At 41.7% G+C, this 22989-nt stretch overlaps 2 protein-coding genes across 6 annotated transcripts; one reads left to right on the top strand and one right to left on the bottom strand.

Moving 5' to 3' along the window:
* Nucleotides 1-1292: 1292 nt before the first annotated feature.
* Nucleotides 1293-5334, bottom strand: LOC311146937 (zinc finger MYM-type protein 1-like; the record flags this gene model as incomplete). Its single annotated transcript, XM_084183552.1, has 3 exons — nucleotides 1293-2327; nucleotides 2520-2628; nucleotides 5267-5334. The coding sequence occupies 3 exons, from the start codon at nucleotides 5332-5334 to the stop codon at nucleotides 1800-1802; spliced, it is 705 nt and encodes a 234-aa protein (XP_084039678.1). The 3' UTR covers nucleotides 1293-1799.
* Nucleotides 5335-14566: 9232 nt separating this feature from the next.
* LOC311147112 (cold-inducible RNA-binding protein A-like) lies at nucleotides 14567-22804 on the top strand. 5 transcript variants are annotated; one of them, XR_014614734.1, is made up of 8 exons: nucleotides 14570-14650; nucleotides 15381-15490; nucleotides 15580-15686; nucleotides 15910-16030; nucleotides 16209-16374; nucleotides 17144-17205; nucleotides 19877-19970; nucleotides 22398-22804. XR_014614734.1 is itself a non-coding variant. In XM_084183741.1 (7 exons), the coding sequence occupies exons 2-7, from the start codon at nucleotides 15391-15393 to the stop codon at nucleotides 17767-17769; spliced, it is 570 nt and encodes a 189-aa protein (XP_084039867.1). In that variant the 5' UTR covers nucleotides 14567-14650; nucleotides 15381-15390; the 3' UTR covers nucleotides 17770-18627. The 5 variants fall into 5 exon arrangements, 2 of the variants coding, with proteins under 2 accessions (XP_084039867.1, XP_084039866.1); XR_014614735.1 differs by having other exon boundaries at nucleotides 15910-16057; XM_084183741.1 differs by lacking the exons at nucleotides 19877-19970; nucleotides 22398-22804 and adding an exon at nucleotides 17756-18627 and having other exon boundaries at nucleotides 14567-14650.
* The last annotated feature ends 185 nt before the right edge of the window (nucleotides 22805-22989 follow it).

Here is a 22989-nt window from a genome sequence, read left to right as displayed (position 1 = left end):
ATGGGTTACAGGCAACATCCGCACTGAGCTAAAGGCTAGAGCTACCGCTTTCAATGAGTGGGACACTAACCCGGACACTTATAAGAAATCCTGCTACGCCCTCCAACGAACCATCAAACAGGAAAGGCGTCAATACAGTACTAAGATCGAATCCTACTACACCGGCTCTGATGCTCGTCGGATGTGACAGGGCTTGCAAACTATCATGGATTACAAAGGGAAACCCAGCCACGAGATACCCAGGTGCATGTGCCTACCAGACGAGCTAAATGCCTTCTATGCTCGCTTTGAGGCAAGCAACACTGAACCATGTGTGAGAGCACCAACTGTTCTGGACGACTGTGTGGTCACGCTCTCCGTAGCTGATGTAAGACCTTTAACATTTTCACGCCTTAGTTCCAAATATCTCTGACTGTCCCCACACCCTGAGATTTCTTATGCGCGTGATGTCAGAATTCACTCACTGTTCCAAAATGAGATTGTTACACAACAGGACAGTTAACCCGCGCTGCCCTCAGGCCAAGGCACGCTGCCTGCTAATAATCTATAGGCTATGCTTGAACTTGTGAATTTTACATGATTTTCGAACAGTTTGAAATGAAGTGTTTTCCGCCTCCTAATAAAAAAATATTTGATGTAAAGTCCCCTGTTTACGGGACCTGTGTGGTTCTAGTACCAGTTCTGACTGACATTTTTGCTTATAAATCAATCTGTGGACACCGTAGATTGAAATGGCTTGCATTGAGCGGTAGCCCTCATTCTCACGGACACGGGAGTATGGCTATTGATTCTGCCTGTGTGAAGCAGGATGTGAAATCTGACACCACTTGAAGCTGGGATGTCCCTCCTACCATTTCATTCGCTCTTCCGACTGTCCATCAACTCCTGGCTGAACCCTACGTCACAGCCACTAACAGCGCATATGCCTGGAATCCTTAAATCGTAATGCAGCAGAAGAGAGTGGTTTTGTCACTGTAGCACATTCAGAAATAGATTTATAGCCAGTCATCTAAAATAATTCATAGATTTGAAACAAAACCCACTTTCTGTTTGTCATAGATGGACACTATTAATATGAGATGAAAGGCGAGATAATGTCAATATAATTGCATAATGGAACTGTATTAGATTTGTATGTGAACTGTATGTCCAATTACAAAAAACCTTGTTTATTAATCATCTCACTTGCAGTGGCGGCTGGTGAAAAATATTCTCGGTGGGGCTGTGCCATACTTTTTTTTTCCTGTAACCATCGCGATATATTTTAACACAAACTGCAGGACAGCAGTGCTCAGTGAAACATTCAGTAATTATTTAATGCCAATATTAAAAAGTTGAGGCATTCTTACACAAAAACATATTACACAAACCCAAGCCTTTCATTTGCATTTAAAGTGAACTTTTCACCATTGGTAGTAAACAGGCAACGCAACAGGCATGCTGTCAGAACAGAGTGGAAAGTGGACAATAACATGAAATTATTATAAAGTTTATAGGAAATCTTACACTGTATAAAAGGATGTATAATATAGAAATGGATATCAAGTGGATGAACTCAAACCTTTGACTGGAAGAATAGCATACAGTATTTTATGATCATACTAAATGTGACTAATTGTTAATGTGCTCCAGAACTGCAACAATTAATTGATACAAAACAACATATATACAGTAATATTAGCAAAGACACTATTAAGACTTTCTAGAGTACCATATATAACTGGATTTTTTATGCTAAGGTCAACTATATACAAAGAAACATGCGGCCAGAGCTGCTCTGTGTGTGTGTGTCTGTCATCTTATTTGTACAGGAATTTTGCCCGTCTGTCCTTCTGAGTGGCAAACCTCTCAATGACCCTTTGATTAAAGTCAGGAATGTCCCTGACAAGTTTCTTCTCCATGGAGAGCATGGCCAGAGCGTTCAGGCGATCCTGTGTCATGCTGTTTCTCAGGAAGGTCTTGATCCTTTTCAGTGTAGAGAAGCACCTTTCTGACTCAGCAGTTGTCATGGGTGTGGTGATGAGGATCTTGAGGAGGCTGGCAGTCTCTGTGAAAGTGCTCTGAAGGTTGTTCTCCATGAAGAACTGGTACAGGGGCACTGCACCACTACAAGCCTTGAACTCACTGTTCTCATAGATGAGGGACAGTTCGGTTTTGAGCTTGGCCTTGTTCAACATGGGGTACGCCTCCACGGTTGTTTCAAGCGCTGTATCGGGGAACTTCACACTGTGTTGTGGGAACAACTCTCCGTGCAATAGTGTTGCGCTGATGAGGTGCTGGGTGAAGGAGAACCTCTCTTTGGCATGACTCAGGATGGTATCACATACCTGTAAAAGATACATCATCAGCTTTAATTTGCAATTAAGCTATTTTGATGCAAGTGATCCTGACTGACACATGCCTATGTCCAACTCAAGTATATGATTACCAAGGTGCTGATTGTTCAGGGTTTTGGCTACATACTACCAGGCCTGAAAAAAGTTCTAGGGGGAAACACTGACAATTACATCACAACTTACCTCTATAGCCAACCTCTGTTGTTCTCCTGGTCCCAGCATCCTCCGTCGCTTGATGGGCTGTTGCTGCTCGTCAGATGCGCTGTCCCCACACAAAGAGGGAATTGAGGCCCTGGGTCCAAAAAATAAAGTTTAATTTGATAACTTGCAATCAGACTTCTTAACTCACTGTAATTCCCCCTCAACACACAACCAGTGACTTTTATATATATATATATATATATATATATATATATATATATATATATATATATATAGACAGACAGACAGACAGACAGACAGATAGTGTGTATATACACACAAACTATGTCTAGTAACTGCTTTTAACCTGTGATGTACATAATTAACTGATGTTATTACGTTTTAAAGCCTTTTTCTATTACATTTGTGAGAGGGATGCAACATCATTTTGTTCTGCTGTGCACTTAGCAATAAAGTTAATCTTCAATAACAACTAGGCCTCTTCTAGAAATTGACCTGGTGGACACCTGAATAATTATTACAAACTGTGTAGTACTTTCCTGCATTATTATCAACGTCTGATTGTGTCTTCTCTTTCCTTTTAAAATACTAAAACAAATATAATTGTGACGGCTCTATGATAATCACTCACTTTGATGACCAGACACATTTAGGCTTTTAAACTGTTGTAAGTGAACTATTCATCTTTCTAACAACATCTTTATCAGCCAATAGTAAATATAGTTATTTACCTGATTGTTAGCATGCTGTCTGTGAACCTCTGGACAAGTGCTTTAATGAAGACAGGGTCGATGTTCCTCTTCTGCAGCTGGCTGAAAAGCATGTCCACATTTGGCATGATCTTGTGGAACAGTGCCAGGAAAAAACAGAAAGCCTCGTCTTCGAGCATCCTCACAAAGCCCCCCGCCTCTCTGACAGTCGGGGCATCAAAGTTCCCAGAGTCTCTGATGGTCTGGAAACACGTTAGGAGGTCATCCCTGTACTCGTACACAGTGTTTACAGCGCGACTGTGGAAGTTCCACCGTGTTGTAGAGGCTCTGGGGAGTCTATGCGCAACCACTTCGTCAAGCACGGTGGTTCGCTTGGGAGACCTGGAGAAGAAAGCAGAAAATCCTGCAAGGTCGGAAAAGAAAGTGCCGATCCTGGGGATGCGTGAAGTAGCCTGCTGCATGATGAGGTTCAGCTGATGTGCATAGCAGTGGACGTAGTGCGCATTTTCGTACACATCCACTATTTTACGCTGCACTCCGCCGGTGGCTCCCCTCATCACACTTGCTCCGTCGTAAGCCTGGGCGATAAGTTTGGCCTTTTGTCCATGTGAGAGTATGGTGCTGAGCCTCTCCAGCAGCGCTGTAGCGATGGTGTCGGCGGTTGCGTTCTCGATCAAAATGAACTCGAAAAAACGCTCTTGGACGTTACTTTTAGCATCGATGTAGCGTATCACAAGCACCAACTGGCAGTGGGTGGAAACGTCAGTCGTCTCGTCAGCTTGAATGGCGATAAAATCAGCACTCTTTACTTCCTCCAGGATGTAATCCTTAAGCACTGACAGCATACAGTCCAACAGCTCGTTCTGTATCGTCTTTGACGTGCCCTTAAAAACGGTAGCTGTCTTCAGGTGCTCCTCCAGCACACTGTCGAGGGAGGCAACAAAATCCACTAAGCCCCGGAAAATGCCGGGGTTGTCCGAGGAGTCAGTCTCCTCGTGCCCACGCAAGGCCAACTCAAAAGCCCCACAGAACTTCACACAATCGATAATTTTGGATAGAATGTGCCTGTTTTTATCCACCTCCTCATTGTGTTTCCTCACCGCAATCCTGTGGCCGTCATCCAGCTGCGTAGCAATGTTCACCCTTCCTAATACAGCTAGCTTTACAGAGTTGTCCATGTGTGCCCTGGTGTTCTCATGTTTCTTTACCTTCTCTGACAGGTGCTTCATATCCCTCACTCCGGTACCTGTCCATGCTGAATCTGACCCCGTCGTTTTAAAAAGCAAGCACGGAAAGCAAAATAAAGCATTAGCATCAGTGCACCCAGCTAGCCAAGCCTTCCTGGTGTACCAGCTACGGGAGAAGCCGCGCATATACTGCTTCCCTTTCTCGCTAGCCTGCTGTCTGATTGAGAGGTCAGGTTGATCTGGGCCCAGCTCTTTCACCCGAACTTTCTCTGACAAAGTTCTCCTCTCAAACGGATCTTGGAGGAGAGATTTCACCGAGTTAGGGTTGGGTCTTGGAGGAGTAACGTTTGCGCTCGCCATTGTCGTCTAGTAAAAATGGCGCCACTGGAGCCCGGTCCTTATTTTATCAGGGGCGAGCTTGGGGCGATAAAATAATCGCCCTCCTTGGATTCGATTTAAGATCGCTGATTGGCTACATTTTATGTCATACATTCATATCTTAAATTAGCAATTGGCTTAACTGCTACGTAGACCCGCCTCCTCGGGGCACTTTCTGTATCGCCCAGAGCTGACGAGGCGTTTGACAGGCAGAGGAAAGGTTGCGAATATGATTTTCTATCATATCTTACACATATTACTGTGTGCATTCCATATTTCAAACACACAAATATTGACATACTGATGTTTTTATTATTATTATTATTATTATTATTTTTTTTTTTTTTTTTTTTTTTTAATAATTTTATTTAAGGGGGCGGCGCCCTAGCGCCCTCTATCGGCCAGCCGCCACTGCTCACTTGTTAGCTGACGGTGAACTATGCGGCCATTGAGGACAGCAATGTCAATCAGATTGAAGAATATCTTCTTATACCACTTGGTGGTTTTCCGAGCGCATGCCACAAAGCTGTTTATCATGTCTGCCTTATCCACTGCCCCCATTTCGCAATTATAGTTAAGCACACAGTCTGGTTTGATCTTTCTCTTTACCGTCAGGTGGTCCACCTTCCTGTGGCTCTCTCTTCTCCTGTAGCACCAAGGCATAGTGATTGGTCTCCTCCACTATGTCTCCCACCAGCTCCTCTGTCAGAAACAGCTTGAAGCACTGTCAGAATGTGATTTCTCACTGTCATACTCAGAATCATTGTCAGAATTTACAAAAATCTCCAGAATTTCCACATTTGTGAGTCATCTCCTTTTGAAAGACATTGCTAATGCTACAGCTTAGCACACAAGCTACATACATAAACAACAACCCTGAATGGCTCCAAGTGAGTGTCAGGGGTTTCGTGATTGGCTGCCGGTGTGGTGATACTGATGATTTGTCTCCACAGATGGTTTGTTTACATAGCAGGTTAGGATAACTAACGTGGTAGGTTAGGAGAACTAACGGCAGCAAGTTAGGTGAATTAACGTAGGAGGTTAAACTCTGTAACTGTTTTAAAGTCACCATTGATCTCATGGTGAATTCCCTGAGCGGTTTCCTTCCTCTCTAGCAACTCAGTTAGGAAGGACGCCTGTATCTTTGCAGTGACTGGGTGTATTGATACACCATCCAAAATGTAATCATCATGCTCAAAGGGATATTCAATGTCTGCTTTTTAAAAATGTATCTATCAATATGTTCCCTTCTTTGCGAGGCATTTGAACACCTCCCTGGTCTTTGGGAGGTGTTTGAAATTCCCTGCTCGACTGAGGGACCTTACAGATAATTGTATGTGTGGGGTACAGAGATTAAGTAGTCATTCAAAAATCATGTTAAACACTATTATATCACACAGAGTGAGTCCATGCAACTTGTGACTTGTTAAGCACATTTTTACTCCTGAACTTATTTCGGCTTGCCATAGCAAAGGGGTTGAATACTTATTGACTCAAGACATTTCATTTTTTATTAATTTGTAAAAATGTGGAAATACATAATTCCACTTTGACATTATAATAATATGCCATTTAGCAGACGCTTTTATCCAAAGTGACTTACAGCTTAGCCCACTAGCTACATACATAAACAACAACACTGAATGGCTCCAACTGAGTGTCAGGGGTGACACTCCCCCTGTGTGCATACATTTTTACGTATGGGTGGTCCCGGGGACCGAACCCACTACCCTGGCGTTACAAGCGCCATGCTCTACCAATTGAGCTACAGAGGACCACTATGGGGTATTGTGTGTAGGCCAGTGACAAAAAAATCTCCCTGTTCACCCATGACTGCATGGCTGCGCACGACGCCAACACCATCATTAAGTTTGCCGACTACACAACGGTGGTAGGCTTGATCACCAATGACAATGAGACAGCCTATAGGGAGGAGGTCAGAGACCTGGCAGTGTGGTGCCAGGACAACAACCTCTCCCTCAACGTCAGTAAGACAAAAGAGCTTATCGTGGATTACAGGAAACGGAGGGCCGAGCACGCCCCCATTCACATCGACAGGGCTGTAGTGGAGCTGGTAGAGAGCTTCAAGTTTCTCTGTGTCCACATCACTAAGGAATTAACATGGCCCACACACACCAACACAGTCGTGAAGAAGGCACGACAACGCCTCTTCCCCCTCAGGAGGCTGAAAAGATTTGGCATGGGCCCTCAGATCCTCAAAAAGTTATACAGCTGCACCATCGAGAGCGTCTTGACTGGCTGCAACACCACTTGGTATGGCAACTGCTTGGCATCCGACCGCAAGGCTCTACAGAGGGTAGTGCGTACAGCCCAGTACATCACTGGGTCCGATCTCCCTGCCATCCAGGACCTCTATACCAGGCGGTGTCAGAGGAAAGCCCAAAATAATTGTCAAAGACTCCAGCCACCTAAGCCACAGACTGTTCTCTCTGCTACTGCACGGCAAGCGATACCAATGAACCAAGTCTGGAAGCAACAGGACCCTGAAAAGCTTCTACCCCCAAGCCATAACTTCTAAACAAGACTGTTAAATAGCTAATGAAATGGCTACCCGGACTACCTGCATTAACCCTTTTTTGCACTAACTCTCTTGCACTGACACACTCACACATACATACACTGACACCCCAACACACACATAGACACACACACACTTAACATGCACACACATGCATACTGATGCAACACACACACACTCTCTCACACACACACACACACACACATACACTTTCACACTCACCACACGTGCTGCTGCTAGTCACTTTACCCCTACCTATATTTACAGTACATAGCTACTTCAATTACCTCGTACCCCTGCACATTGACTTGGTACTGGTACTCCCTGTATATAGCCATGTTATTTTCTACTTCCTATATATAGCCATGTTATTTTTACTCGTTATTCATTGTGTCACAATTATTTTTATTTATTTTTATTTATTTTTTATTTTTATTTTTTTTGGGGGGGGTGGATCAGCTTAATATTGCAGATAGATTGTATCTTCTATCAATGTAATTGTCTGCATCACTTCCAATCCCCCATGTTTATTTTTATTTTTTATATATATATTCCCCTTTATTACTTTTCAACCCCACCATCCTTTCCCTACTTGGAGTAAATTAGTGAACAACAACGCCCAGGCCTCTACTTCCGGTCTATACTTACTATCTACACCTTATGGAAAGAGTTAATTTTACAATAATTCTATATCTATATATATATATATATATATATATATATATATATATTTATTTTATTTTTTGCTCCTGAACTTCTTCTACTCTCAACCTCTCCGATCATTTTCATGATGTCCATCCGGTTTGCTTCTAAATGCCATATCTTTCTAACTGTGCTCTTTCCCAAAAGCTCCCAACATACAACCTATATACTTATTATGGACACAGTATGCTTACATTATTAGCTATCTTTGTTATTATTTGTTGTTATTTGTTATTAGTCCCATCCTTCAACTCTATTCAATACCTCCCATCTATCTCTTAACACCATCCATATAGGATTTCTATTTGCCATATATATTTCGACCGTACTGTGATGTTTTACAAAAGTTCTGAACCTTTCTATTCTCATTGCTTCTACAGATTGTGAATTAAAAATAAACATTTTTGCTAAAAGTATTATTATATTATTGATTGATTGACTATGACTTTTCAGATCACCCAGTAATGCTATCTGCAAGGTTAGTTCCAGGTAAATATTGGAATCCTTTAGCCATTCCTGGACCTGTGTCCAAAAACAAGCTACAAATGGACAGAACCAAAACAAATGATCTAATGATTCTATCTCTTCACAGCAAAATCTGCAGAGCTGGGAAGATTGTATCCCCCATATAAATAACATTCTATTGGTAGCAAGAATTTTATATAATAATTTAAATTGAAAGATTCTAATTTTTGAATCCGGTGTCGTTTTGCGTGTCAGTTCATAAACACTATGCCATGGGATCGGTACGTCAAAGATCTCTTCCCAACTATTTTGCAATCTATATGGGACGGCTGTCAATCCTTTGGTCCTTAAGTGAAACTGATATACTTTTTTATTTATCACAGTTTTCCTTAACCAATTATGTTCTTTAATGCAAGGCCGACAGACAAGTTCCTTACTTTCTCCCCCTTCAACTTTCCTCTTCCACTTTTGCGGTAAGGCTGCAATTATTTGGTTGTAATTCTGGGTAGAGCAGACATTTCCATATGTTTTTGTTAGCTGCATGTGCGACATAACTCCACCAGTCCTACCGATGATATCATTTACGAAGATTATACCTTTTTTAAACATTCTGTCAAAAAATAAAGGTTTTTTGTCAATTAGTATATTTGAATTTAACCACAATATTTGTTGCATTATTTGTTCTGTCGTTTCTGGAGGATTAAATTGAAATTGCAACCAACTTTCTATGGCTTGTTTTAGAAATAGTGACATTTGGGAGATTATTTCCTTTTCAAATAACTGAAAGTGGTTGTAATCTGAATAAAGGGAAAAAGGCCTTTCTTGAACAGTGGGTGAGACAATCTTACTAATTTGCTTGAGAATCAGTTCGGATTTAAGTATAACTTTTGGATGACTGAAGATTTTAGTGATAGGTCTAATGCTTTAATATTTAATAATTTCTGTCCTCCGAATTCATATTCATTATATAAATATGCTCTTTTAATTTTGTCTGGCTTGCCGTTCCAAATAAAATTGAATATTTTTTTGTCATATAATTTAAAAAACTGTTTGCTAGGCGTAGGCAAGACCATAAGCAAATAGGTAAACTGGGATTGTGTCACTATTTCTATTTTAATTTTAATTTTAATCTTATCTTTAACACTGCATTGTTGGAAAAGGACCCGTAAGCATTTCACTGTTAGTTTACACCTGTTGTCTACGAATAAAAATGTATTTAGATAAAAAATTTGATTCAATAAACAGTGGATATGTTTGTGATGCATTGAATGTCACTGGATAGATTTGAACAATCTAGACCAGTATTCATAATATGCTGATCTAGAATAAGATTATATGGACAGGGGGGACCTGGTCCTAGATCAGCACTTTTACTCTGAGACACTTTATGAATATGGGCACAGATTTCCATCAGGATTGCTTACTTTATCATCACAACATTGAATCAAAATTATTGAGTTGGTATTTGTTTGTCCCCCCTTTGTCACATAATTAAATAGAAGATTTATATTGTATCTCATTACTCCTCTGGTCTCAGTAAACCGTTTCCCCATTAAGTAGCTCATTCGGATGGGTGAGGATAACATTTGGCAGTTATTTTGAATACAATGTTATTTTAACAGATAATTTTTTTTAAATAAACATTTTATGTGTAAAACTAGAAGCCATACAGGAAGGGAGGAGGGAGGAGGAAGATTAAGAAAGTGTGAGGACATCTAAGGACATAGAAGAATCCAGCTTTTCATACTGTCTGCCAGCAGAGAGCACTGTTGCACCATTTGGGGTATCGAGAGGAACACTTTGATGACGTACTTTGTGAAAAGAGAAAGGAATGGAAAAGTTCCACATTCCACATGTAAAGGATTAGATAGATAATGAAATACTTCAAAACTTCAGGACCTGCATTGTAATTGATGATTTTGCTGCCATTTAGAACACTGTCCCTCATGCTGCACCTATAGCCTGCCCTAAACCCCAACAACTTTACATTTACTGTATCTTCTGTGGAGGTTTTGCTGTTAATTTAAATGGCGATATCTTGGCCACATGGCCAGCATTGTCTCATTTCCATTCACACAATCAAGAGTTGACTGTGAATGGGACAGCCATCCACCCCAGTGTGTCTCACATTGTATTTAGTGATGTGAGGGATGGTCCCTTCTTTGTTGTTCTAGATTTGGGGGGGTAGATTTTTACATTTACATTTACGTCATTTAGCAGACGCTCTTATCCAGAGCGACTTACAAATAGGTGCATTCACCTTATAGCCAGTGGGATAACCACTTTACAATGTTTTTTATTTTGGGGGGGGGGGGGGTTGGAGTAAAGGGGGGTAGAAGGATTACTTTATCCTATCCCAAGTGTTCCTTAAAGAGGTGGGATTTCAAATGTCTCCGGAAGGTGGTGAGTGACTCCGCTGTCCTGGCGTCGTGAGGGAGCTTGTTCCACCATTGGGGTGCCAGAGCAGCGAACAGTTTTGACTGGGCTGAGCGCGAACTATGCTTCCACAGAGGTTGGGGAGCCAGCAGGCCAGAGGTGGATGAACGCAGTGCCCTCGTTTGGGTGTAGGGACTGATCAGAGCCTGAAGGTACGGAGGTGCCGTTCCCCTCACAGCTCCGTAGGCAAGCACCATGGTCTTGTAGCAGATGCGAGCTTCAACTGGAAGCCAGTGGAGTGTGCGGAGGAGCGGGGTGACGTGAGAGAACTTGGGAAGGTTGAACACCAGACGGGCTGCGGCATTCTGGATGAGTTGTAGGGGTTTAATGGCACAGGCAGGGAGCCCAGCCAACAGCGAGTTGCAGTAATCCAGACGGGAGATGACAAGTGCCTGGATTAGGACCTGTGCCGCTTCTTGTGTAAGGCAGGGTCGTACTCTCCGAATGTTGTAGAGCATGAACCTACAGGATCGGGTCACCGCCTTGATGTTAGCGGAGAACGACAGGGTGTTGTCCAGGGTTACGCCAAGGCTCTTCGCACTCTGGGAGGAGGACACAACGGAGTTGTCAACCGTGATGGCGAGATCATGGAACGGGCAGTCCTTCACCAACTACCGACTGTCACCCCTGTAGGGACACTTATCCAAAGTACAGTCATGAACCTGAAGGGACCAACCTTCCCTGGTGGGGCGAAGAACCTTTCACACTTCCAAACAAAAACAACTCTTTGTGCATGTAAATCTTGGTGGGACAAACAAACAAACAAAAATTGGGATGCATGCCAACAAAGCCACTATACAACACAACACTAAACAATACATTAATTGCACTATAACGGTGACAAATGGTGCCCACAAACTGTTAGGGCCTACATAAAGCTGTCCCAACAGCAGAATCCCAACAGCAGTCCCAACACCTTACCACTGCTACACCTGGCTACCAGCGGAGCCTTGTCTGGCAGCGAAACAGTTCATTCAGCCTCACTTACTGCCTTTAAAAAAAACATAGCTGATGTGGCTGACTTGCTTAAACAAATGTGGTTTCTACTGACAATTGAGATGTACAAACTATGGCATAAGGGGATGACAAGCAGATAAGAGGCAATCCGTAATTTCAATTAAGACATTAATGAGCGTGCTAGGACGGACGTAGTCAATATAACTATTTGTTCAGCACTTTTGAAATGTACAGCGACCAAATTCAGAACATGGGCCGTTCTTAAAGTATTCTCCCTGTACACCAAGTCAGAACTGTAGGATAAATAAAGGGGGCATATAAGCAGACAATGAAAGCTCTTACAATATTCGATGATTACATTTCTCTAAAACAGGTTATTGGCTACATTTGCACCACCAAGTCAGAACAGTAGGTGAAATTAAGAGGGGAAAATATACCAAATTATTAGGGTGAGGCACATGGGCTACTAACAGCTTACTACACAACATACACTTAGTATTACTTTCTAAGCTACAGTATACATATCTCCCTGACATATTACATCATTTATGCAGCAGCGTACAATACATTTTTGGACTCACCTTGTTGTGCTGCGCTGACTTGAACAGGAAGGTGGCACGACAGTCCTTTGTGGGCAAATTCTGTCATCAAACTTTGTCATCAAAGTTTGGCATTCTCTGGATTTATGGTGCTTTCAAGACAACTGCGAACTCGGAAAAAAACAAGGTAGAATCATGATGACGTCAGTGATCTTCAGGTCGTAGCTCTAGAAAGAGGCCCGAGTTCCCGACTTACAATTCCAAGTTGGATGACCGTTCAAATCGTATTTTCCCAGTCAGAGCTCGTTTTTTTCCCGAGTTCCCAGTTGTCTTAAACTCACTTAAGTCAGATTTCCCAGTTCCGAGTGAACAGTTGTTTTGAGCGCGGCAGAAATCATGCTGGATTGACAGCATGGCCAATGTTGAATGTTTATCATTTTAAGCTTGGAAAAGAGACCCTTAAACCAAGACTTTGGACCACCCACTGATCCATTTGCGATTTCCAACTTGTTGTGTAATGTTTATGTCCAATGGCTGATGAGCACCGATACGTTTTATCTATAATTTCTCTTCATGATTTCTCTTCATATGATAAGGATTAAAAATGATTTTCCAGTAGATTGTCGACTTGATTCATGATGATGACTGCTAGCTAAGATTTTGAAAGTATTATGTTGACATGATCAGTCCATTCAAAGCTACTGTAGATATAACGTGATTTGACGTCATTTTATCTGTGGCCAATGACCTTGAGCCTTCTTGGATGGGCACTTCCATTGTAACTCTATGGCAGCACACAAGGGGCTTGAATTTCCGAGCTCTACCCTTAGATTTGGCGGTGACTAGTGTCCCCATGAGTGACAGAACACTGAGCCAATTGTGGCGCAACTAAAGAACATTACCAACCCCTACGCTCTGTATTTTCCGCTGGCTGCCCCATCACCACCACCACCACCACCACAGAAAGCACTGAGCTAGGCTGAAACAACTGAATTTTGGAGCTGCCTTCCTCAAGAAAGCAAAAAAGAGACCATGTTTGTATGCGGCTTTATTAACTCAATGATTATTTTATTTTTTTCATTGCTTGCAAACTGATATGTGACACGTATTAATGCAAAAATTAACATGCAAAACAGGCAACCCCACCTTCCCTGAATGACGGGTTGCCACTGATCTCTTCATCTTTCCAACTTCATTTTCCCTTTCAAAAAGGCAGAATAAAGAAGGTGACATAGAGGATCTCAGAGTAGGCAAGACAGAGATTTAAATATCTGCATTTTGTATAATGTCTTCTGTTTGCTAAATCCCCCTCACACACCTGCAAAAAAGTGCACACACACACACAGTCACAAGTGTAACGAGCGTTCATAATTCAAAGAAATGTTGTGCAAAAGAGTTTAGAAACAATTTGCCTCTCCCACTCCTAACTATAAATGGAAAATCAAGTTCTGTGACAAAAGTGGTCTACATTCCATTGTATCTTCTGCTGACCCAAGTGTAGTCTGAGATTGGCCTCATATTATTACATCTCTCATGTTTAATCTTTTGGGAAAGTAGATACAGGCCAATGCCAAAGTTCAAACAATTCTGTAGAGGGATGCAGGCCTGCATCAAAATATTGCAAGGTCTGATAGAAAGAAAATAAATCCTATGTAATGAATGAAAGATGTAAAGGAAAGAGTACTCAGAGAGTCCTTACTATTTTTTTTGTTTCAAGAATACTTTAGGTAGAAAAGCACAGTAGCTTGACTACAGTAGCAGAAACAAATAAAAAAGTATATGTGTCATACATGCAGAAAAAGTGCCATGCTTGCAGAAAAAGTGGACTGTGGGATACATGGACACAATTATAATTATTTGTCTCATTTCCACCTTAGGACAAATGTTTTAAAAAGTTGCCTAAATAAATAATAATATAATAATAATATGCCATTTAGCAGACGCTTTTATCCAAAGCGACTTACAGTCATAATAAAACTAGTGTCTGCTTAATTGATAAATAGCAAACTCATATATTATTGAATAGCTGTTATAATTTCATCAATTCGTTGGATCCGGTCATTTTCAATAGAAGGTTACCGCCAAAAAGATGTGTTCATATTAAAATAAGACAAAATCACGCCCCCCCCCAAACTCATTTAAATACTTCGCCCGCACTCTTCACCGAGTACGCGCTTCCATTTCTTTTGCGACGACGTGCCTCTCCAAGCACCAGCTCTTCTCGTTTGTCGGTAAAAAGGTACATTTTTATGAAAGTTTGTATATTTCTGAATATACAATGTTGTTATGATATTCTAAATAATATTTCATGTGTAAATGACAGATGACTTGAGTTATTGTTAAATGAACTTGGTTGGAATGCGGCTTTAACGTTAGCTGTTATCTAACATTAGCTAGCTATTTTTCACACGCACCAATTTGCCAGTTTACTTAAGCTGTGAAAATGTGTACGGGTTATATTAGCATCTATTAAACACAATGCGGGTGTTTCACCTTTTTCTTTTCTTATTGCAAATATATAATTTCTCTTATCTTGACCTACGCTAATTCTCAACGTCATTGTAAAGATGGCTGCATCTGTCTTCTTTAGCCAGGTAGTTTAGCACCAGGGGCGAAGCAGGCCAACAACGTGGTGCAAAATGGCGCTACGTCCTTGGCCTGCTTTTTTCCAACATGCATTTAGCCATACTCATTTAGCCCCCTTAATCTGTTGTCCAAGTCGTAACACGTTATGTCAACTAACATTTAAATGGTTATTTGCCTGAATTCGGATAACAATGTACAGCAAACTAACTACAGCACCTTGGTTGGCCTAACGGTAGCAAGCTAATTCTGTGGTGCGCAATGTGGGTCAGACAATAGCTCGCGCACATGACGTGACCTACACTTCCAACTCCTAGCTACAGGAATCGGGTACACAATGTAAATAAGTAGGGGCTTTTATTTGACCCGGACTTTTTCCCCTGCAGACAAGGAATCATGTCCGATGAAGGAAAACTTTTCGTCGGTGGCCTGAGCTTCGACACCACAGAGGAATCTCTGGCAGAAGCTTTCGCCAAATATGGAAACATCGCAAAAGGTGCGTTCTAGCCAGGTCTTTTATTTGGTAAGTGATAGCTGACTAACGTTACTTCCAGAAATGTTTAATTTCCGGGTTTTCTCGCGCAGTTGATGTCATCAGGGATAAAGAAACGGGAAGGTCTCGTGGATTCGGCTTCGTAAAGTACGATAATGCCGATGATGCAAAGGACGCATTGGAGGGAATGAACGGCAAGGTATATCGGTATCGCTGCTTATATTTACCAATTATTGGAACTATTTTTTTATAACCTTAATGACTTCACTGACTAGACAACTAAGAAAGCATATGAACCAAAGTTATTTCTGGTTATCATATCAAAGTTGGCCAGCTAATTTATTAATCCTGATAACTCATTATCCCATTATGAAAAGCCACATTTTTATTGACCCACACTGAGCAACTCTTGTCTCTTGCAGTCTGTCGATGGCAGGACCATTCGTGTGGATGAAGCGGGCAAGGGTGGCGGTCGCTCTGGAGGCGGCGGCGGAGGCGGTGGATTCAGAGGTTCCAGAGGCGGTGGCGGATATGGTGGTGGAGGTGGCTATGGAGGGGGGAGAGGAAGAGGTGGGCGAGTTAACTCGCGTGGTATGGGCAGGCAATATGCAAGATGGTGTGCTCCCCATCATCCATTAGCATTTTGTCTTGCCCTCCCTCTTTGCTGTAGTTATATTTCAGTGTGAGTTTGTTTTGAAGTGTTGTGCTTGTTTGTTCCCAGGTGGCGGAGGATATGGTGGCGGTGACAGGGGATATGGTGAGAGGAGCTATGGTGGTGGAGACCGCAGCTATGGAGGTGGAGACCGGAGTTACGGGGGTGGCGGTGGATACAGGAGCGGCGGTGGCGGAGGATACTCTTCTGGTGGCGGAGGATACAGAGACAATAGGTGAGGCGACCAATTGGATTTTATCGCATTCTCAAATTGGTGTTTGTAGACATTTCCCTCTTGCATCATTTACAATGGACTGTGTTAGTGAATGATTAACTGACACTAGAAATTCCATTTAGCTCAGGTTTTTTGAGGCCAACGTGTCATTTTTCTATAGAGAAATCAAATCATTCACGAGACATCAAGTCAATAGCTGTGGGACGCTGGGCTAAATGGAGTTGTAGTTTTCATTTTGAGCAAGTTTTCAACCTAGTTCAGCGCTGAAACTTGGTAATTAACTACAATGACCGTGTTTGTTGGGCTGTTTTTTTCTAACTCTGAGGAAGTGGTTTCTAAATGATTTCACATGTGCCAAAATAAGCCCAATGGGATATCATGCATTGTTGGGGCAAAGACATGATCATCTCGTCATTGTATACAGTTCACTGGACGGATAGGCCTACACTTTTATGCATGTTAGGTTGGATGCACACATAAGAGGGGGAGCAGAAATGGGACTATTACTTAAAAGAAGTCATCAAATAAACTATATATATATATATATACACCTGCTATCTTATTTCAGAGTAATCTATTGTCTAGTCAATGTGGACCTGACAGACAATGGAATATTTTCAATGTTTTGGCAATTGAATGCTTGGCTTTGGAATTTACATTTAAAGCGTTTATAATACAATTCAAACAGTGATCATTTAATGGCTGACCTGACCTCGAAGCACTAATGGACAGGGACCTTACCTATATTTCTTTTTTCCTCCAATGTTAGGGGCCAGGGAAGCTACGGGGACCGCTCTGGGGGTTCCTATAGAGACAGCTACGACAGCTATGGTATGTCTGAGTAATGTATTTGTTTCTTGCTTCATAGGCCTAGGCTGTGTTAGAACACTTCCTGATTCCAAGGTTCTGGACTTGAATCTTTTACTAGGTTGCTGCTGAATAGTATAGAATGAGATATAGTTTACTTCGGTGTACCTTCCCTCCTACTCTGAACTCATTTATACCAATCTACAGGAGAATACATTTCCTCTCTTACACCAGCACAGTTCATATTGGAAACCCCCCCCCCCCCCCCAAGTTGGTTGAACTATTTGGGGCTGTTTACTGCAGGGCTCTTAACCCTATTCCTGGCGAGCTACTTACTATCCTGGAAGTTTTCCCTCCAACCCTAATCTAGCACACCTGATTCTAATAATTAAGCTGGCTGACTCAGGTTAGTTACAACTGGTTGGAGTGACTCTACAGGAGGGTGGCTCTCAGGAACATTGTTTGGAGAACCCTGGTTTAGTGGGTAACTGGGGATGTTATCAAGCTCAAATGTTCGTGAAACTTGTTTCCTAAACTCAGTGTCTTTACCTGTGTGCCCACTTCTTGTCCTCAGCTGCACACGAGTAAAAAATCTGCCCCCGATTCAAGATCATCCCTTGGCTGGCTGTATTTAAAAAGCTCAAGAAATTTGTCCACGTGTTGTTGACCTGATTTTTGTAGTCCTATTCTGTGTTTAAGTAGCTCGGCGTCTTTAAATTTAGCCATGAGTTTTGGCCATTAATTTACCAACCATGTTTAAAAAGTTAATGATCTCTAAACAATGCATCTCAATTTGCTCTTATGGCATTTAGTTCTATTGATAAAGCATAATGTCTGACTTGTTGGTGCTGTAAAAACCAAAACGTTGCTTCACATGGCTGTTTGTATATAAACACCCACTGTTCTTTACATTCTACGCCCTGTCCCTATCAGCACTGACATCGCCATTTAAATCCTTGATATTAATATTGTGGACATCAATGAGGCTTGTTTACCTTTGTTTTAAACGAGAATATCCGACCTACCTCCTGCCAAGTTTTAAACTGAGTGAAAAAGAAAATTATTATTTTGACACAACCTCTATACAATTGAGGTTCTTAAAATAGCTGAGGGTCCTGTATGTTCAGTTTCCAAAAAGAGTGAATTCCCTTCAGACTGGTGAAAATGCACACCTGATGTGGCTGGCTGTTCATGAAGTTGCAAATTGCAGCATGCTACAGTCTGCCCACGGTATCTTGTTATTTTGCTCTGCTCAATGCCTGCATTTTTTAAATGTACTTGTTATAATCGATGGAACACAACGATGATCCAAATGTTACACCTCTTGCCCAATAATATTCCACCTGGGAACGATTTTGTACTTTATGTTCTTTGTATCATCAACATTGAAGATTATTTTGTCAATTTTGGCTTCATGGAGCCTATTAAAACGATTTGTTGAAAATACTTTCTTGTGCCTTGAACATACTTATGGGGGAATTGGCTGGTTTATTGTCAGTGATTCAGGTACCTTCATAGTGTTTCCCTTTTACGTGGGGCTTTACAGCTACTTTCTATGGTATAGAAACTTCCCAAAAGTGAGAACAAGAACTTTGAAATTTTACTGAAATTCATAGGAAGTGACATGGTTCCAGTATTTGTCTAGTCTTTGGGCCTATTTAAGTGATGCTTCTCTGATGGCTTATGTTCCCACTTTGTCTTTGAGGCAAGTGTGGTGTTTGCCTTTTTGAGTGGCTAACGGTGAGTGGGGTACTGGTAGTCTAAAGTACAAATATAGTTAATGCACCTTTCCACTTTTCCTCAAAGCAAAATTTCACTTAAGTATTGTTCTCATTTTCTGATGGATTGCTGCCGCAGGGCACATCAGCAGTGGTTGGTAAATGGTACTATAATCCTCTAGTTGTAGTTTCCAAATGGGCAGTTCAGTATAACTTGATACGTTTCAATAGTTTGGCAAACAGTGCTAAGAGACATGCATATGACATTGAGGGGTACATTTCAACCTCTTGGGTTGACTTGTGGCCTACTAATACTGGGGGAGTAGGAGGTGTTGGACCTGTTAATGCTTCATTGCTCAGCTACAGAAAATGCCTACAAGTCCTTGGAGAATGAAGTGTTGCGCCTACCAACAAGTGCTCGTCAGAAGTGAAAGCTGCTCTCTTGCCTAGTTCATTTGTGGAGAATCGATATAGGCCAGTTCACGTGAGGTAAACTCCTTTTGCTCTCCTGCTCACATCCTTCAAACTGAGTTCTCATTTTATTTCCAGAAATATTTTGTTAGCCATTGTTCCCCCCTCTGCTGCAAAGATTGCCACAGTCCAACATCCCCTGGCCACTTCTGAATTTCAGAACTCTACACTCTTAAATCCACAGAACAACTGTTCCCCCTCTTGAAATGTGCCTTAGCGAAATGACCTTTCACATGGCCTCAGTCCGATTACTCTTGCGTCATATCCGCCATGTATTGCAGTCCTTCAGAAATTCTCAATTATGATCACCTCAATTGTCCCTCCTTTCAGGCCTGACTTACAACCTGTTTTTTTTCTCCACCCCTCTTGTTTTTTTTATAGTGTGGTTCTGAGCATTGTGTACAAAAGTCTGGGTAGATGACAATGTTATGAAACTGTTGCTTGCCAAAGTATTGCTGTTATTTTTGTAAGCTTCTGTTCTAATCTCATGACTGTCTTCTTGTTAGGGTGAATTTACCCTCTGGAGACTAACCTGTCCTGACCTCTCCAGTGTGTCAGATGGTGACGAGCCGGAATTGCAGTTACTGCTGAACTGACCAGGTTTGTCTAGAGCCCCCTGTTGTTTACGAGCGGACGTTCACCGTTATTTTATATTTTAACTGAAAGATGAGACCCGTGGCACAATTTTTTTCCAAAAGTCATCTATCTGGTTTTTGGCTATCGGATAAGATTAAATGCATAGAAATAGAACGGGGTCCCCATTCAAATCAATGATTTGTCTGTTCTATACATTTAATCCTATCCGGTAGGTGAAATCCAGATACATTTTTGACAAACTAGGCCCAGAGTTTACCCATGTTGCACAACGATTGAAGTAAAGTCATCGTTTTAGTCGAAAGTATGTTCTTTTTGGGCTTGAAGTTGGAAATGCAAAGGTTTATTTTCCAGTGACAATGCTGTGCTTTATCATTTCATATATGTTAGTACTTGTCAGTCTTTATTTTCAGGGCTGGGTTTTAATGTTACCACTCACCAGCATGGCATTGTTTATTAATCAAACACCTTAAGTTATTTGCGACTGATCCAAACAGCTTTTCATCATAGCCTACACTTGGCCGCCTGAGCCATGGAGCAAATTAAAATGGGTGCAAACTTGTTTTTGCCCCAAGAATGGTTTTGCTTCATTGTGATTCATTGCTTTGGTGCAGCTTAACCACAAGTGTCTTATTCTGTAATGAACAGGCAACTATTTTGTTGTGCTGTTATATTTTATTGGCGTTTCGGGTCTTTTGTGACGTGCATGAGCAAAGTCATTGTAGCTGATCATTTCACTTCCGCTGTGAGAACCATGAGCACAGGCTGGCTTGGCTTTGCTGTGCCGGAGCCTACCATATACAAGGTAGAAAAACGCATGTGTGAGCCATGGCACAAATTACAATAGGGTTTGAAAACAACTTGTTTTTGCACCTTTTACCAGCGGCAAGCTAGCAGTTGTGTCCTGACTCTGGTCATTAAAAATCCTTCACCTAGTTGAGGTTTCTCTGGTCCATGTGGCAATCACTTTATTTCCCACTCCCAATTCGTGAATATGTATACTGAACAAAAATATAAACATGCAACAATTTCAAAGATTTTACTGAGTTATTATAAGGAAATCAGTCAATTTGAAATTAATAGGCCCTAATCTATGGATTTCACATGCATCTGTTGGTCACAGATACCTTAAGGTAGGGGCGTGGATCAGAACCACTCAGTATCTTGTGTGACCACCATTTTGCTTCCATAAAGCGTGACTCATCTCCTTTGCATAGAGTTGATCAGGCTGATTCTGGCCTGTGGCATGTTGTCCCAATGTTCAATGGCTGTGCGAAGTTGCTGGATATTTGCGGGAACTGGAACACAGTCGTAGACGTTGATCCAGAGTATCCCAAACATGCTCAAATGGGTGCCATGTTTGAGTATGCAGGCGACGGCAGAACTGGGACATTTTCAGCATCCAGGAATTGTGTACAAATCCTTGTGACATGGGGCTGTGCATTATCATACTGAAACGTGATGGTGGCGGATGAATGGCACGACAACGGGCCTCAGGATCCTGTCGCATAATTTCTGTGCGTTCAAATTGCCATCGATAAAATGCAATTATGTTCGTTGTCCATAGCTTATGCCTGCCCATAACCCTTCCGCCACCATGGGGCACAGTGTTCACAACATTGACATCAGCAAACCGCTCGCCCATACACGTGGTCTTTGGTTGTGGGGCTGTTTGGACATACTGCCAAATTCTCTAAAATGATGTTTGAGGTGGCTTATGGTAGAAATTAACAAAATTCTCTCGCAACAGCTGTGGTGGACAAAACTGCACATTCTAGTGGCCTTTTATTGTCCCCAGCACAAGCTGCATGCATCTGTGTAATGATCATGTTTAAGCCGTTTCTTGATTATGCCACACCTGTCAGGATTATCTTGGCAAAGGAGAAATGCTCACTAACAGGGATGTAAACAAATTTGAGCACAACATTGGAGAGGAGCTTTTTGTGCGTATGGAAAATATATGGGATCTTTTATTTTTGCTTATGGGACCGACAATGTTGCGTAAAACGCAATGGAACCTAAACAAGCATTTCCACTCTAGGGCAGGAATTGTCTATGGGTGACATTGCCCTCTGGTGGGCTCCTTTTCTTTTTAAAGGGGCATAATCTAAAATGAAGTCCCCAAATGGAAACTAGGTGAATTGCAACAACACTGTCTTCAAACAACGCTTCCCCCGCAACCTCGTTGGAGACTCGCTCTTTAGTCTTCTGCTTTTGGTTTTGTCCACTGCTTTTGGTTTTGATAACGAGACGGACTAGCTTTGGTTGATAAATAGGACTGCACATTTAGAAGGCAATTTTTCATTAGAATGCAAAAAATATTAACTTAATTTTAAGTGTATCCATTAAGCAGTCACTGTTCTAATGCTCTGACAATACATTTTATGCAATACATTGATTATAATTGGTTTCTTTCTTTTGTCTCAATTCCAGTGTATGGCGGTGTGTGAGTGTGCGCAGAAGTGGAGTCCATACATCAGCCCAGAAATCTGCATTGGCAGACAGCTGTCTCTAATGCAGTCACTGGGGCAGAAGAATTCTGTACCAAAAAATTCCTATGAATGATCATGAACAAGTAAGATCCTACAAGCTGCACCTCCATTTGGGAAACTGCTGGTAGGGGATGGGATTTCGCTATGGGATGCAATACTGACATGTTACAGAATAGACGCAATAAAAATGCGCTTCTGTTTTAATGAGTTTCAACATTTCGCATTTAGTTGTTGGTGTTCATGGCTCTTGAAACATGTTGGAGCATGTGTTTCAATGTAATCAGTTTGTATATGGTGATGTATTGTGAATTCAAGTATCTTCAATAAAGGTGCAAATCATTAACAGTGCCCAATCCCATATTGGCTATCCCAATTATTTCTCTTTTAGGATATAGATGGGGTCAAACCTCAATTTTGTGAGTCTTTCAATTAGACATTGAATTAATGTTCAACCGTTGACATGTACTCGTGTTAGTTTGTGAACCTCTTGTGCAATGCCCTTTTAGTGTTCACTTGACACATTTTCCACGTGT

The sequence above is a fragment of the Coregonus lavaretus genome (assembly GCF_964263955.1).
Source record: "Coregonus lavaretus genome assembly, chromosome: 19".
NCBI classification, from domain to species: Eukaryota; Metazoa; Chordata; class Actinopteri; order Salmoniformes; family Salmonidae; genus Coregonus; species Coregonus lavaretus.
The sequence above is the reverse complement of the archived record's forward strand: the minus strand, read 5'-3'. Positions and strand labels throughout refer to the sequence as shown.